The 15298-nt window shown below is 39.1% G+C and overlaps 1 protein-coding gene across 1 annotated transcript in view; it reads right to left on the reverse strand.

The window, feature by feature from the left end:
- The window catches only part of ALDH1L2 (aldehyde dehydrogenase 1 family member L2), a 75367-nt gene continuing 60069 nt past the window's right edge, over nt 1–15298 (reverse strand). Inside the window, exons 16-23 of the mRNA XM_063447222.1 lie at nt 14715–14802; nt 14385–14478; nt 12192–12291; nt 9564–9662; nt 6551–6716; nt 5042–5147; nt 1282–1481; nt 1–194 (exon numbers count right to left, since the gene is read on the reverse strand). Coding sequence (XP_063303292.1) covers nt 139–194; nt 1282–1481; nt 5042–5147; nt 6551–6716; nt 9564–9662; nt 12192–12291; nt 14385–14478; nt 14715–14802 — 909 coding nt within the window. The 3' untranslated portion in view covers nt 1–138. The remainder of the gene's footprint in view (nt 195–1281; nt 1482–5041; nt 5148–6550; nt 6717–9563; nt 9663–12191; nt 12292–14384; nt 14479–14714; nt 14803–15298) is intronic.

Consider the following 15298-nt stretch of genomic DNA (forward strand, 5'->3'; position numbering starts at 1 on the left):
TCCATTTAATGTTTCTGTCCAGGTAAATTTTAGCTGGTACAAATTGTGCGTATGCACCTCTGCGTGTGTGGTGTAGTTTTCTGTAAATCTGGGCATCGATGAAAAGTCCCAGATAGACAGCCTGGGTAGTGATTCACATTAATATTCCACTGTGACGGCCTTTGTTCTGAGGTATTCATGGAGGGCCTCTTCACCTGAGGTAAAACAATATTAGAAGATAAATAATTGAAATTCAAACAGTTATGCACTAAGCCTGACAATTTCAAACTATAATTCAAAGTGATTTCAAACTTGATGGGATACTGTAGTGCCAACAATAAAAAACTGTATTCTTGGCACTACCGATGCCTTTGCCTCCCCCTCCCTCCCCAGTAAATAAAGGGTTAAAAACCCTTTACTTACCTTATCGGTTGAAGCTTTGCCCCGCGATGAGCGCTGTCTAGTGTGCATGCGCGGCAAATGCCGCGCTTGCATTAGACCTCCCCACTGAAAAAAACATTGAACCAATGCATTCCTACGGGGAAAATCTGACGCTGGAGGTCCTCATGCAGAGCGTGCATGAGGACCGTCCGTTTGGATTCCGGGAGCGCCCCCAGTGGCTGTCTGGTAGACAGCCACTGAGGGCAGACTTAGTGCTGCAATGAAAACATTTTACATTGCAGCATGAGGTGCACAAGGACACAGCACCCAGACCACTTCAATGAGCTGAAGTGGTCTGGGTACCTACAGTGTCCCTTTAAGACCACGATATCTGGGCTCAAAGCAGCTGACTTGGATCATTTTTCAAATTCAACTGTTTTGTGCTTACATTTGGAATGTCTCTGTAGATCCATTGATTATTTGGGGGGTTCACAGTTTTGGTGCAAATGACCAGTGAATTCAAATTTGTCGGTTGGAAAAATTCTCACTTAATCTCCCACTTTAGGACTATTTTGTCCTAAAACTAAAACAAACAAAAATTCTTGTCAGTTGCTCTCAATTCACAGTTCAGGCGATAGCCCTTAAAGTGACATATAGCCAATTTGCCAGATGCAGTATTCTTGGACTGAGTATTTTACGTTTTAGCTCTAGAAGTGGAGTGTTATATATATATATATATATTGACTATCTGACCCATCACTAGTCATTGAAGGAGATATGCAAAGAGCAATTGTGAGCCAAATCTCTGCAAGTGAGCAGTCACCATGGAAACTGGAATGTAATTCCTAATTGTTCCACTTTATAACCCTACCTTAAGTCTGCTCTTTATACATAAACCCAATAAATATTCTATATAATTACCTAAATCTTTGCCAAATCCAGATTGTTTGAAGCCTCCAAACGGCGCTGCAACATCTGTCTTGTTGTAGGTGTTAATAAAAACCGTTCCAGCATCAAGTTTGTCACTGATATACATGGCCTTACTTATGTCACGTGTAAAGACGCCGGATGCTAGTCCATATTCTGTTCTATTGGCTCGTGCCAACACTCCATCGATGTCTCTGCATAAAACAATATCAACATGTTGAGCTTCAAACAAAAATAGGTCTGTCACGAACAGCAATATTTGCATATTTCAGTGTAGTGAAGTAAATGAGTTACCCAGCCATGCCTTGCAAGATTTATTGAACATTTGTACGTCTGAAAGGTATTGATTTTAAGGATAACTTCAAACAACATGACCACAAAAGTGATTTGAGGTTGTCATGGTGCCTGGAGTCAATGTGTGCAACACAGCGTCCATTTTGTGCAATTGACTGAAAACAGTCATCTGACACCAATAATGACCTCCGGCTTCTGCAGAAACAGATGTCATAAATCTGCATAGCGAGGGGATCCGGTGCCTAACAGGACGAGCCAACAGGGCAAACTAAACTATAAGCTGATTGAGTAAACACATAAGAAGTCACTGAGTCATTTGTTAAATTGTCAGGGTTCTTCAGTAAAAAAAAAAGAATTGAAAGTGAATTTCAAATTTAGGGCCAAAATAGCCAAACCGTATGCTGGTACTTTACTACAGGGAGTGCAGAATTATTAGGCAAGTTGTATTTTTGAGGATTAATTTTATTATTGAACAACAACCATGTTCTCAATGAACCCAAAAACCCAATGAACCTGTGTGTGCAGGTGACTATTACTGTGCATAATTATTAGGCAACTTAACAAAAAACAAATATATACCCATTTCAATTATTTATTTTTACCAGTGAAACCAATATAACATCTCAACATTCACAAATATACATTTCTGACATTCAAAAACAAATCAGTGACCAATATAGCCACCTTTCTTTGCAAGGACACTCAAAAGCCTGCCATCCATGGATTCTGTCAGTGTTTTGATCTGTTCACCATCAACATTGCGTGCAGCAGCAACCATAGCCTCCCAGACACTGTTCAGAGAGGTGTACTGTTTTCCCTCCTTGTAAATCTCACATTTGATGATGGACCACAGGTTCTCAATGGGGTTCAGATCAGGTGAACAAGGAGGCCATGTCATTAGATTTTCTTCTTTTATACCCTTTCTTGCCAGCCACGCTGTGGAGTACTTGGACGCGTGTGATGGAGCATTGTCCTGCATGAAAATCATGTTTTTTCTTGAAGGATGCAGACTTCTTCCTGTACCACTGCTTGAAGAAGGTGTCTTCCAGAAACTGGCAGTAGGACTGGGAGTTGAGCTTGACTCCATCCTCAACCCGAAAAGGCCCCACAAGCTCATCTTTGATGATACCAGCCCAAACCAGTACTCCACCTCCACCTTGCTGGCGTCTGAGTCGGACTGGAGCTCTCTGCCCTTTACCAATCCAGCCACGGGCCCATCCATCTGGCCCATCAAGACTCACTCTCATTTCATCAGTCCATAAAACCTTAGAAAAATCAGTCTTGAGATATTTCTTGGCCCAGTCTTGACGTTTCAGCTTGTGTGTCTTGTTCAGTGGTGGTCGTCTTTCAGCCTTTCTTACCTTGGCCATGTCTCTGAGTATTGAACACCTTGTGCTTTTGGGCACTCCAGTGATGTTGCAGCTCTGAAATATGGCCAAACTGGTGGCAAGTGGCATCTTGGCAGTTGCACGCTTGACTTTTCTCAGTTCATGGGCAGTTATTTTGCGCCTTGGTTTTTCCACACGCTTCTTGCGACCCTGTTGACTATTTTGAATGAAACGCTTGATTGTTCGATGATCACGCTTCAGAAGCTTTGCAATTTTAAGAGTGCTGCATCCCTCTGCAAGATATCTCACTATTTTTTACTTTTCTGAGCCTGTCAAGTCCTTCTTTTGACCCATTTTGCCAAAGGAAAGGAAGTTGCCTAATAATAATGCACACCTGATATAGGGTGTTGATGTCATTAGACCACACCCCTTCTCATTACAGAGATGCACATCACCTAATATGCTTAATTGGTAGTAGGCTTTCGAGCCTATACAGCTTGGAGTAAGACAACATGCATAAAGAGGATGATGTGGTCAAAATACTAATTTGCCTAATAATTCTGCACTCCCTGTAAAGTTTGAATTCAAAATGAATTTCAAATTTAAGGTCAAATAGCATTATGTGTGTTTGAGCAGTTGCCGTGGAAACCAATTGCAATGTTCCTTCTGATTGCATTTGTTTCCATTTCTGTTGGAAACAATTTGAAATCTACCCCAAGGTGTCTGAGAGTACCAGAGCTTCTCAACATGATCTAAAATTGAATCTTCCTAATTCCCACCGAGCTGCAATGCACGCCTGAATCCCCATTAAACTGAACTCAGTGGGACCTTTAGCAACATGAATAGTGAGTGTATGGAATCCTTTCTAGTGCATTTATTGACTGCTCTGGAGCAAAGACTGGCAGTAGGTAAAAGGTGCATAGATCCTGAATGAGTCCTGGATACAAGGTAACTGAACAGGGCCTGCTAATTGAGTTATATGAGGTTTTGCGGTTTGTCACTGTAATTTCTCATTTCTACCAAGTTTGTTCTTGGCAATTACAGAAACAATATTTGACAAACACCTAATGTGTTTAATTGTTGACGATTCTAATAAAGATCCAGTTTTCTGTTGGAGTAAGTTTTCCTATCCTGGTCCCCCCAACATTAAAAAAAAAAATAATAATCTACAACTTACCTCCATTCCAGGGCTGATCCACCTCCGCTCATGTTACTCTCTCTCACCCCCCCCCCCCCCACCCCACCCCTCTCACTTCCCCCATGCTGGCAAGGGGAGGGATGTAGGGGGAGGATGGCTTGGGGGGAGGACATGGGCACCATGGGAGGGATGCGTGCTGACGTCAGACACCAATATGCACAGAATTCACATAAGCCAGCCCTGAACTCTGGTTCCGGGCTAGCTAATCAGGCCCCAATGGACACTGCCAGAGGTAGAATTACTCCAGCGGCAGCAAAGGGGTTAAATTCTGTATGTGCAGCATTTCATAGCGAAAGCTAGCACATAGAGACAGACTCCAGGCACCATGACGACTTCAAATCACTGAACTGGTCATGTTTCTAGGAGTATCCCTTTAACAAGCACTATATAAAACGTCAATCAACCTTTTTAGCAAAAGTTGCACTAAAACATTTAACAGTAAATAATGTAGGGGAATGGGCAAACAACGAAAATACAAGCATATTTTTTTTTATTGTGTGTAATCTTGCCTGGCCACTAGATGGCAGTATATAAACAATAATATTGTAGGCTAGACTACAGCTATGATAGATTTAGTTAAAATTCAGTTTTTAAAATATTGAAAATACATTTATTTATTTATAAAATATATTACCAGGAAGGATACATTGAGATTTCTCTCATGTTCAACTATGTCCTGGGTTCAAGTTTTTAATGTTTATGGTTTGCAAATTGTCTTTTTTCAATGCTCCAAATACTTTTTTTTTGTACAAATAGATTTACTATTTTTTTTTTTTTTATATATTAAAGGAGAAAATGTCTTCAAAATCTAAAGCAATTGTATAGCAGATAAACGCTTCCAACGTTTAGGAAAGCATCATGGGACATGTCGTTTTAAAGCAGCTGTGGGCCTATTTGCTGGCTGAACCACAAAGATGATTTTACTGTAACATACCCATCTTTAAACTTCGAAATAACCATTATGGGACCGAAGGACTCTTCTTCTGCAAGATACATGTGGTCTTCAACATTGGTGAATACGGTTGGTTCCATAAAGAATCCTGTTAAAGTTAAATTGCACAGTTTGCAGTGAGATCATTAATGGCTACTGGCCAAGGACGTATTGCGAGGTGCTCCGTGGCTGAATTTCGCCCATTCACATGGCTTTCTTGGCCGCACAATGCTTACCCCATCTGTTTTCACTGCTTTATGTTCCCACACTGCACTCTGGCTAAAAGTGACACAGATATTGCTCCTCTGTTCCCTGGCTCTGCATTATTAATATACACTCTCTGTCTGAATGTTACTCGTATAGAATACTGCCTGGCTTAATGTCACAGAATCACATTGAGTCCCCTGCTCTCTGGCTAACAAGTTCTCCTATACGCTGCCCCTCTGCAGACTGGCTGGATGTCACTCACACACCTTGCTCTCTGGGTGAAAGTCACGAATACATATCACTTTACTCTCACAGCGATTCTGAATAAACCAATGCTGCTTTTTAATCAGTTTTTTAAAGGAAGAGAGTCTGAGATCCTCCAAACAGTACTGAAAACACACACTGACAAACAAAACTTAAAAAACAACTTTCTGTGCTTTTATCACCATTGTATGTTTCTCGCTTCCCTCCTCCGTTAGATGCCCACCACTCCTTCAAAAAATCGTTAAAAAACCACTTCTTCATAAAAGCGTATCAATTAAACTCCCAACTGATTCCTCTTCTGCAACTGTCACTAGTCTAATACTATCCTTACCTTTTGTGTTATTTTACCCCACTCCCTCTAGCATGTAAGCTCATTGAGCAGGGCCCTCAACCCCTCTGTTCCTGTGCGTCCAACTTGTCTGGTTACAACTACATGTCTGTTCGTCCACCTATTGTAAAGCGTTGCGGAATTTGACGTCACTCTATAAATATCATAATAATAATAATAATAATAATCTATTGGTTTCTTAATACATTTGGATTTGTAGAGAATTGATAGTAGAATTGCATTATTTAGGACAATATAGCCAAATCAAAAGAATTTTATGCTCTGTTATTTGCCCTAAAATGTGCGATTCCCAGTTTGGAGGAGGGACCTTTTATGCTGATTCATAACTTCTAAATCTTGTGAGTGCAATAGATTTGGTGCCTATTTATATACTGCATTACACGAAGTTATGTATATTTGTGTTTCAGGAACAGCGTATTCCCTGTATATATTTTGTATGGTATTTTGTTGGGGTGTAAGTTGTATACATTTATTAAGGAATGAGGGCTGCAGCTACCATTATTCTCAGCCAGGCAGGGTATAGTTTCTGTGGCTCTATATAGCTGCAATGGTAGGACTTATGGCACATTGAGTGCTGAGACAATGTGGAAATAACATAGAGCTCAATGAGATTCTGCTTCGTAATATATAATACTGCATATTCATGGACGCTGGTTTAACTATAACTAAGCAGTGGGATAATGCAAGGATACCTGGTCGAGGTACTTGTTTGGCCCCATACACCAGTGTGGCCCCTTCTTTCACTCCAGTTTCACAATATTCCAGCAGTTTTTCCAAGTGGGCTCTGTGGTTCTGTGGCCCGTGGTCTGTAGACCTCTCCAAAGGATCACCAATCCTCATCTTCTTAATCTCTTCCACCTACAGATAAAACTGAAGATATCATAAATGGATTCCATTCCAGTACGCATTATGCATGTCTGCGAGTCATATTAGTCATATTTACAGTGGAAAAAAACATAGATATTATAATGCTGCTTACTTTCATTTTTAAAGGAACTGCTAATCAATCATTCAATCAACCAGCCAACCAATAGGGTTAACATGAACCTGCCAACTTTAGAATTCGGAGGTCGTAAAATTTATAATGAAAACCAACCTGGATGTTGTAGTTTTATGTTACAAACAGGGTAACTGACTTAACTGTATTATATTTTTTTTATTATATATATTTATTGTTATATTATATATATCATATTTGACACAAAACATAGAACTCCAACTCAAATCACAGATTTTTTAAAGCGGCACTGTCACCCCATCCCAATTCCAATTTCGTAAAACATAGAATCTTTCTGAAATACTCACTCTGACTGTTGTAATTTTACTGAAATTCTAACCCAGTCAAGGGATATTCTGAGACAAAATAGGGACTGCTTTGTCTCAGTATTTCTCCTACACCTGACACTTCGACACCAACGCCATCAAGAATTGTCAGTTCCCCAATTTACCAGTGACAGCTGCAGGGAATTGGCTTTATCTATGGGGGATCCTGCGGTCTTGAAGAATCCTCCATAGACCTCAATGCTGTGCACATGCAAGTGCGAGAGAGGACAGCAGTGACATTGGCTGAAAAAGATGGCGGTGCCCACAAAGGACAGGTTCGGCTAAGTAGAACAAATCTTTTGCCACCCCCGGTCACCGAACCCCCCGAGGCAATATCACCATCGAGGGTCTTTTTTGCAAATTCAGCAAAACTCCCAGATTGTAACAGTGCCGATTTAACAACTTCACCAGAGCATCATATAAAACACAATTAGGGTTTTAAATAAAATGATTATTCACTAATGTGTGAATTGTCATTAATGGAATATTGTAGTGCCAGGAAAACAAAGCTGTGTTCCTGGCACTACCGCTCCGCCTGCCTCCCCAGTCCCTTTGTTTACTTACCATACAGCAGTTGACGCTCTGCCCCATTCAAACGCACATGCCTGGAAAATGCAGCGTGCGCATTAGACCTCCTTGATTCAATGCTTTCCTATGCTTGATTCGATGCTTTCTTCATGCAGAGCGTGAGGATGTCCAGCGTCAGTTACCGGACCAAAAGTCTGTTTCAATTCAGGGTGCCCTCTAGTGGCTGTCTGGTAGACAGCCACTGAGGGCAGACTAAGAGCTGCAATGTTTCACATTGCATCACTAAGTGCAAAAGGGATACTGCGCCCAGACTACTTCAATGAACTGAAGTGGTCTGGGGGACTACAGTGTCCCTGTAAAACTGAATGCAAAGAACATGTCACACATTAGTATAATATATCCATACCAAAACTAAAAACAAAGTTGTTTTTATTCAGTTTACCGCTATTTGCCTTAAATCTGAAATTGTAAAAAAGTTATGGACATTTAATATTACAATATTTTTAATGAATGGGTTGCTTAGCTAATTCCAGGCACCTATCAAAAATGATTAACCACAAATTATATACATTAAAAAAACAAACAAAAAAACAGATTTTTAAGGTAACTTATAAAGGAACCAGATGGTATTATATTACTACTCTAATGGCATTTCTCGATGCCAAGCGAGCATTCGCTTCCTTGAGCTACATATGGTTTGTGACTTTATACTATTAATAAACCTAGTTTTAAATGCCACCTCATTCGTTCTCCACGTGAGTTTTGCAGTATCTACTGAGGAGAAGAAGGTCTCCTCAATACTAAGCTTTCCTAAAAGATTAGGTTTCTGCAATAAAATTTATTTTTTAAAATGCATTATCATTAGTAGTAAAAACGAAAAAGAAAAAAAATCTCCAGATGGGAATTTCAAGGTAATGGCGATTCTAAATCACTGCCAATTTATTGTGTATAAATAGCACTTGATCACATGCGTGCCTTATCATTTCTCAGAACCTCCTGGAGCTGTGAAAATGTGCCAACTTTAAACTAACTCCTGTTGTGTGTTATTTTCCACAAACTTACAGTGTGTGTGTACTTTTATACTAAAGAGAAAAGGACACATACATTCTGGCTCCATTCACATACATATACTATCAGTTATTTTTACATAGTGTTTCAGTGCCTGCATTTCTTTTCACAGTGAATTAAAAAATCGGAATTGCAAAATTTAGTAGAAAATGGTCAGGCTGTGATCAGAGATAAGTTGGAGAAAAAAAAAAATTAGCTATTTTCGTCAAAATTTTATATTTTTTGTTACAATTGTTTTTTTAATTCACTACAATTTAGAGTCACTGTCAATTGAATAAACCCTGCTATTGAAATAATTTTTTATTTGTAATTTTTTTTTTACAATGAAAAAAACTAACAACCAGTGTTCGTTTTCTTTCATGGTTTATGGTTTTGTTTTTTCTTGGAGGCTTACAGTAACTCAACGTTTTCCATTTTTGACTAATTTGTAGTTAATTAATCAGAAATTGCATGTTGTCATAGTATGAATTGTTATAAATGTGAACAGGGTTGATTCGTGATGATCTGTCTACAGGTTTAGAGCATGACTTTTTTTTTTTACTTTTTACTTTTCTGTGACTCATATCCAACATCAGTATTCCGTTAAATTCCTTTCTAATTCATGTTGTTTGTTGCACTTTGGAGCCCAATTACTGCAAAGTAGAGATGAGTCTTCTGTAAAGTGTAATTGCTTGACTGTTGATCTTGACAACAAAATGTTCTTATATCTCTCGGTGTACCTATTTGTGTATTATGTCATGCTGTAAAGTAAAGGAGCATGGTGAATTATCTTAACAGAGAACTTACCACTCGTCTCACAAATTCATCATGTATGGATTCCTCAACAAAAAGTCTCCCAGCGGCAATGCAGTTCTCTCCTTTGTTGAAGAACACAGCTCCCATACCCTGCATGTTGGACAAACACGGGTCAAAGAGGTGAATTTTGGCTTTGTAATACATCAATATTTCTCTCTTAGCATCTAGTAAATGCTGCAGACTTCAAATAATAAATAAAACATCCGTAATTGTTGGGTCATTGTACGGACTCAGGAATTGAGTGTTCCAATGCATCTCTGCCTCTTTTAGCCTTAATTGGTTCTCATTGTCTCTTTACATGAAAAGTGGGGCAATTCTGTAAAACCATTGCAATCACCATGGAAATCTAAACAGTACTCTTATTTATTCCATTGAATTCCATGACAAATGGTCTACCGTTAATGTTTTGGATAGCAACCACATAGACTTGTACACGTTGCTTTCAGTAGGGCTTTTGACACTGTTGCACATAAAAGGCTTATCAAAAAACTGCAACCTTTAAGTTTGGATTCCAATATTGTTAAACGGGTAAGGCAGTGCCTGAGTGACAAGCAACAGAGGGTTGTAGTCAATGGAGTATATTCCAAGCATGGGCTTGTCACCATTCTCTTTAATATTTTTATTAGTGATATAGCAGAAGGTCTTGATGGTAAGGATACGTAACAAGATATGTAACAGGGTTGATATGATTTAGGTAAACTAGAAAAATGGTCAGAGTTGTGGCAACTGACATTTAATGTGGATAAGTGCAAGACGTAAATTGGACGTAAAAACCAATATATGTGATATAGAGTTCTAACCTCAACATCTCAGGAAAGGGATTTTGGGTTTATTATTTCAGATGACTTAAATGTAGGCAGACAATGTAATAGAGCAGCAGGAAATTCTAGCAGAATGCTTGCTTGTAATGGGAGAGGTATTAGCAGTAGAAAGAAGGAAGTGATCAAGCCATTGTACAGAACACTGATGAGACCTCGCTTGGAGTATTGTACGCAGTACTGCAGACCGTATCTTCAGAAGGATATTGATACTTTAGAGAGAGTTCAGAGAAGGGCTACTAAATTGGTTCATGGATTGCAGGATAAAACTTACCAGGAACGGTTAAAGGATCTTAACATGTATAGCTTGGAGGAAAGACGAGATGGGGGGATATGATAGAAACATTTAAATACATAAAGGGAATCAACACAGTAAAGGAGGAGACTATATTTAAAAGAAGAAAAAATACCACAAAAAGAGGACATAGTCTTAAATTAGAGGGACAAAGGTTTAAAAACAATATCAGGAAGTATTACTTTACTGACAGGGTAGTGGATGCATGGAATAGCCTTCCAGCTGAAGTGGTAGATGTTAACACAGTGAAGGAGTTTAAGCATGCGTGAGATAGGCATAAGGCTAACTATAAGATAAGGCCAGGGACTAATGAAAGTATTTAGAAAATTGAGCAGACTAGATGGGCCGAATGGTTCTTATCTGCCGTCACATTCCATGTTTCCATTGCTTGTCCTAGCAAGGTGTGAGGTCCTACCATTTGTAGGCATCTCCATTTTAGTACGGGAAACAGTATTATCTACTGTAGCATGAATATGGACTTCCTTATTTCTGATAGAATGACAAAAGCTAAAAAGCTGTCAGGACTAGTCTTTCCCCTAACACTAACACCTGTTAGAGATATGAGAAGAGCATGTGCCAAGGACAAAAAGAATGTCTGCAAGCAGACAAAGTAAACAAGAAACAGGCTGAGGTCTAGGATAACAGAGATACACAAAATCGAGAGTCAAGCCAAGATCATAATTAAAGAATAGTCAAACAAACCGAGATCAGTAAAAAATATAATAGACAAGATAAATACACTTTTGGGTATTCATAAACCACAGGGCAAAGAGATGTAGTCAGAAAGGCATTATAAAGGACTGGGAATTCTGTGATTGGTCTGCGAAAAAATTACACCGAAATGTACAACACCTGTGTTGTTTGTTTGACTCTAATTGGCTTGGCATCAAATTAGACCCATAAACAGAACTTAGAGAGAGTCCATGTCACAATCAAAATCAGAAGGACGCTTGGCATTACTAAGGATATGTTCGTGTGGCATCAACATCGACACAAACATGATGCCGTGCATCAACAGCGTGGGCATGAAACTGAGAATCTGACCTGGAGGATCTAAGTAACATGAAAAAAGCCAAATTACCGAAAATGATTACATGATGGAATAAAAACATGACGAGAGATGCCCCCGATGTGATATGTGCCTGGTCTGTGCCAGGACTGAACTGGACTGTGATGCCAATTGTTAAAAGGTTAATATACATAAAAAAAAAAAAAAAAAACGAGCATCACATGGAGAGGTTTAACAAAAGTTAAGGGGAAATTTCAATGTTTTATTCAACAGTGTGATTGCCACAGAATCCTATAAAATCTGTGTGATTATACAAGAGTCCTACATTTCTAAACATTTTGATGGAAGAGAGTATAGCCAGTGCAATGCTAAGCAGGATAATGCAATGGCTATGTCTTTAGAAACAATTCTTTAATGATATATACACACACCATGTTTGTAATTGCTGGCATTATTCAATCTATACTGTGTGTGTAGATCTGTTAAAGAGATCTTACCATTCTAACTGCTTTGTCAAGGTCGCAGTCATTAAAGATGATAAGAGGAGATTTTCCACCAAGTTCCAAAGAAACCTTTTTCAGATTGCTGACAGCACAGCTTTATAAAAACAGAAACAGCTTACAGTGAAGTGAAGCAATAACATTTTGGCATACTATATCCCATACATAGCGCAGGGGCATTTGGCATCCTGTTATCTTTTTATACATATTACAGGGGTTGGGTTGGTTAGAGAACCGGGGGACTGGGTATCATCCACTGGCATTTATTTTATAGTAAGTACCATAACAGATGCATGGGATTTAACATCCCCGGTTTAATTAATCCTAAACCCACAGGAAGGGGAAGGATGGACCAGGAGGTAAGAACAGCTACGATAATGGAAGTTTCAAAATCCATTTCCATCACTTGAGACAGGGGCAGGAAGCAATGACGGTAGAGGGTACAAGAAAAGCATCTATCAATTCTCCATGATTACTGGTGATAATGGGGAGTCCAAGCCTTATTTAACGTTTTGATTGGGGGTACGAGGGCTATAGTAGTTTTAAATACTTGCAGGATTTAGGACAACACACTGTATGGATCATTATGGTGTAAAATGTAAAAAAAACTATAATTTTGTGAAAATTATGAAAAATTTATTTTGACACCGAAAAGCAATGCATTGTTTAAAGGTACACCATAGTCAGCCAGACCACTTTAGCTCATTGAAATTGTCTGGGTGCAGGGTCCCTTTTGCACTTAGTGCTGCAATGTTACATTGCAGCACTAAGTCTGCCTCCAGTGCCTGCTGCGCATTAGCGCCTGCTCATCACAGGAAGTCGGAGGGGACGGAGCGTCGACCCCAAGCAGAGGGACATCGTTTTTTTAACCCTTTATTCACCAGAGGGGGCAGCTTTGTATTCCGGGCACTATAGTATCCCTTTAATTGGATTTGTGTAGTGAGTGCCTACAAAGCTTGTTTTTTTGACCTGAAGTTTATCTGCTAACACAAAACTGGAATGTGTTATCTGGGATAAATTGTATCAATACTTTATCATTAAAGGCTGTTGCAAATGATAGGAAAATGGTTTTCAATTACCGAAGATAAATGTATCTCTGGAAACAGAAGCCAGTTCCATTACCTTTCACGGAGTATAAATCATTCTCTGTATGCTTGAGCCAGTGAATCAAATTACGGTGTAAATAAGGTCAGAATGTTGTGCAATACCAGTGACTGCATGCAATTGGAGTGTATGTTGCGGTTTATCTGAATATATATTAATTCAACCCTCATTGTGTTCCACATTACTGCACATTATGGACTCAATTTAATATTTTGAATAAGCTTTTCAAATGATATAATTTTGAATAAAAATATAATTCAATGATTTACTATTTTAATATTTTATACTGATATATTTTTTGTAATATATGTTTGATATTTAAAGATTTTGAAAGATAAATCATTAAAAGTTTATCCGAAAATATTAAATCATTTGAAAAGCTTAACCAAAAATATTAAAATCTAGACCTCTTGATTTCTAGGACCTTAATATGTTTGGCGCCTGCTTAAAGAATTTATACAATTCACCAGGTCAGGGTTGGGGAAGTGGAATTTTGATATGCATCTTCACTTTACAAGCCCAAACCATAAACTTCAGCTACTTTGGTTTGGCAGCACCAACTATATGGCTCTAACTGTACAATGAACACAATTTATATCAAATTATCCACAAATGTATTCATAAAAGGGCCATTATCACAGGAATTAATAACCTAGAAATTGGCAAACAAATAATTTCCCTGTGCTCACAGTTAAAAAATAAAACCTTTTTTTTTTTTTCTTTAATGGGACTGCCATCAATTTTTTGTTGTTGCGCCAGGTCATTACCTGTCTGATAGATGCTGTTAAGAAGAAGTGAGGGAATTAAATGATCTGGATATACTTGAAATGATAAGGAGTGTTACCGAGGAGGATGCACAGTGGTTTGGAGATAACACAGCATAATAGGCTTTTCTAAAGAAATGTGTGTTTAAAGATTTTTAAAGGGCTGCAGAGTTGGTGAGATTCGTGGGCGTGGGTGGGCATACCATAAGGCAGGACAGCCCTAAAGAAGTCCTGCAGGTGTGGGTCCGGAGTGTGTGTTTGAGAAAAAGACAGTAACATATATGCAACAGGATATTGCATGCCAATCATAATTGCTATGTACCTTTTCATGATCTGTTTACCGACTGGCGTAGAACCAGTGAAACCAAGTTTGCGAATATCTGGATGTTCAGACAGGCGTTGTCCTACAAGACCACCTACACGAGCCCAAAAAAATGTAATGAATCCAACAGTCCCAGCAAAGCAAGCATACTCTGACAGGGAATACTCTGATGTGTGCCAGAGTTAATGAAATAACGAAATCATCTGAATATGCTGCCAAATGTTAACCTTTGCAATGAAGAACACAGCCATCCCACATTTCTTTTAGATTCTTTTACATTGTATGTAGATATGTGGTTAGACTATGGTGGTACCAAATAGCACCCATTACCTGATCCTGGCAGGATATTGATCACACCCTTGGGTACACCAGCTTTAGCTGCCAGTTCTGCAAACTTTAGAGCTGTCAGAGGGGTGACCTAAGAGATATAAAAAAATGCGTTCAAAACCAAATCCTTTACATTTTCTTACATACACACTTCAGGAATTTCTAATAATATCTGCATCTGTAGAGGGCATGGTATGACATCATACTTTGTAATGAATGTACTGCAAAGGATTACATAATGTGGTTAGAACCACCTGACAAATGCCGCTTTCCACAGACTTTTGCCACGGACTCCTGGAGGAGTGTGGAAGCTGGCCTCCTGCCCACAAACTATGGGCCAGGTCAGCGACTGTAAAGACCCATATTTTATTCCCTCTGGTTCGGCGGTTTCCATTCATGCGCATAGAACTGAACACTAGCTCCCTGGCGGCAGTTCGCATGGACCAAAACTGCGAATAACTTCAGGGGAACTTAGCCGCGAATGCCCTGGAACAATTTTCGGCATGAAGACTTTGCGGTTTCCGGTCGGTCCCCAGCGGCACTTAGCCACGATTCTATGTAACTATTTTCGGCATGGGTCCATGCAT

Source organism: Pelobates fuscus, chromosome 3 (assembly GCF_036172605.1).
Source record: "Pelobates fuscus isolate aPelFus1 chromosome 3, aPelFus1.pri, whole genome shotgun sequence".
Taxonomy (NCBI): domain Eukaryota; kingdom Metazoa; phylum Chordata; class Amphibia; order Anura; family Pelobatidae; genus Pelobates; species Pelobates fuscus.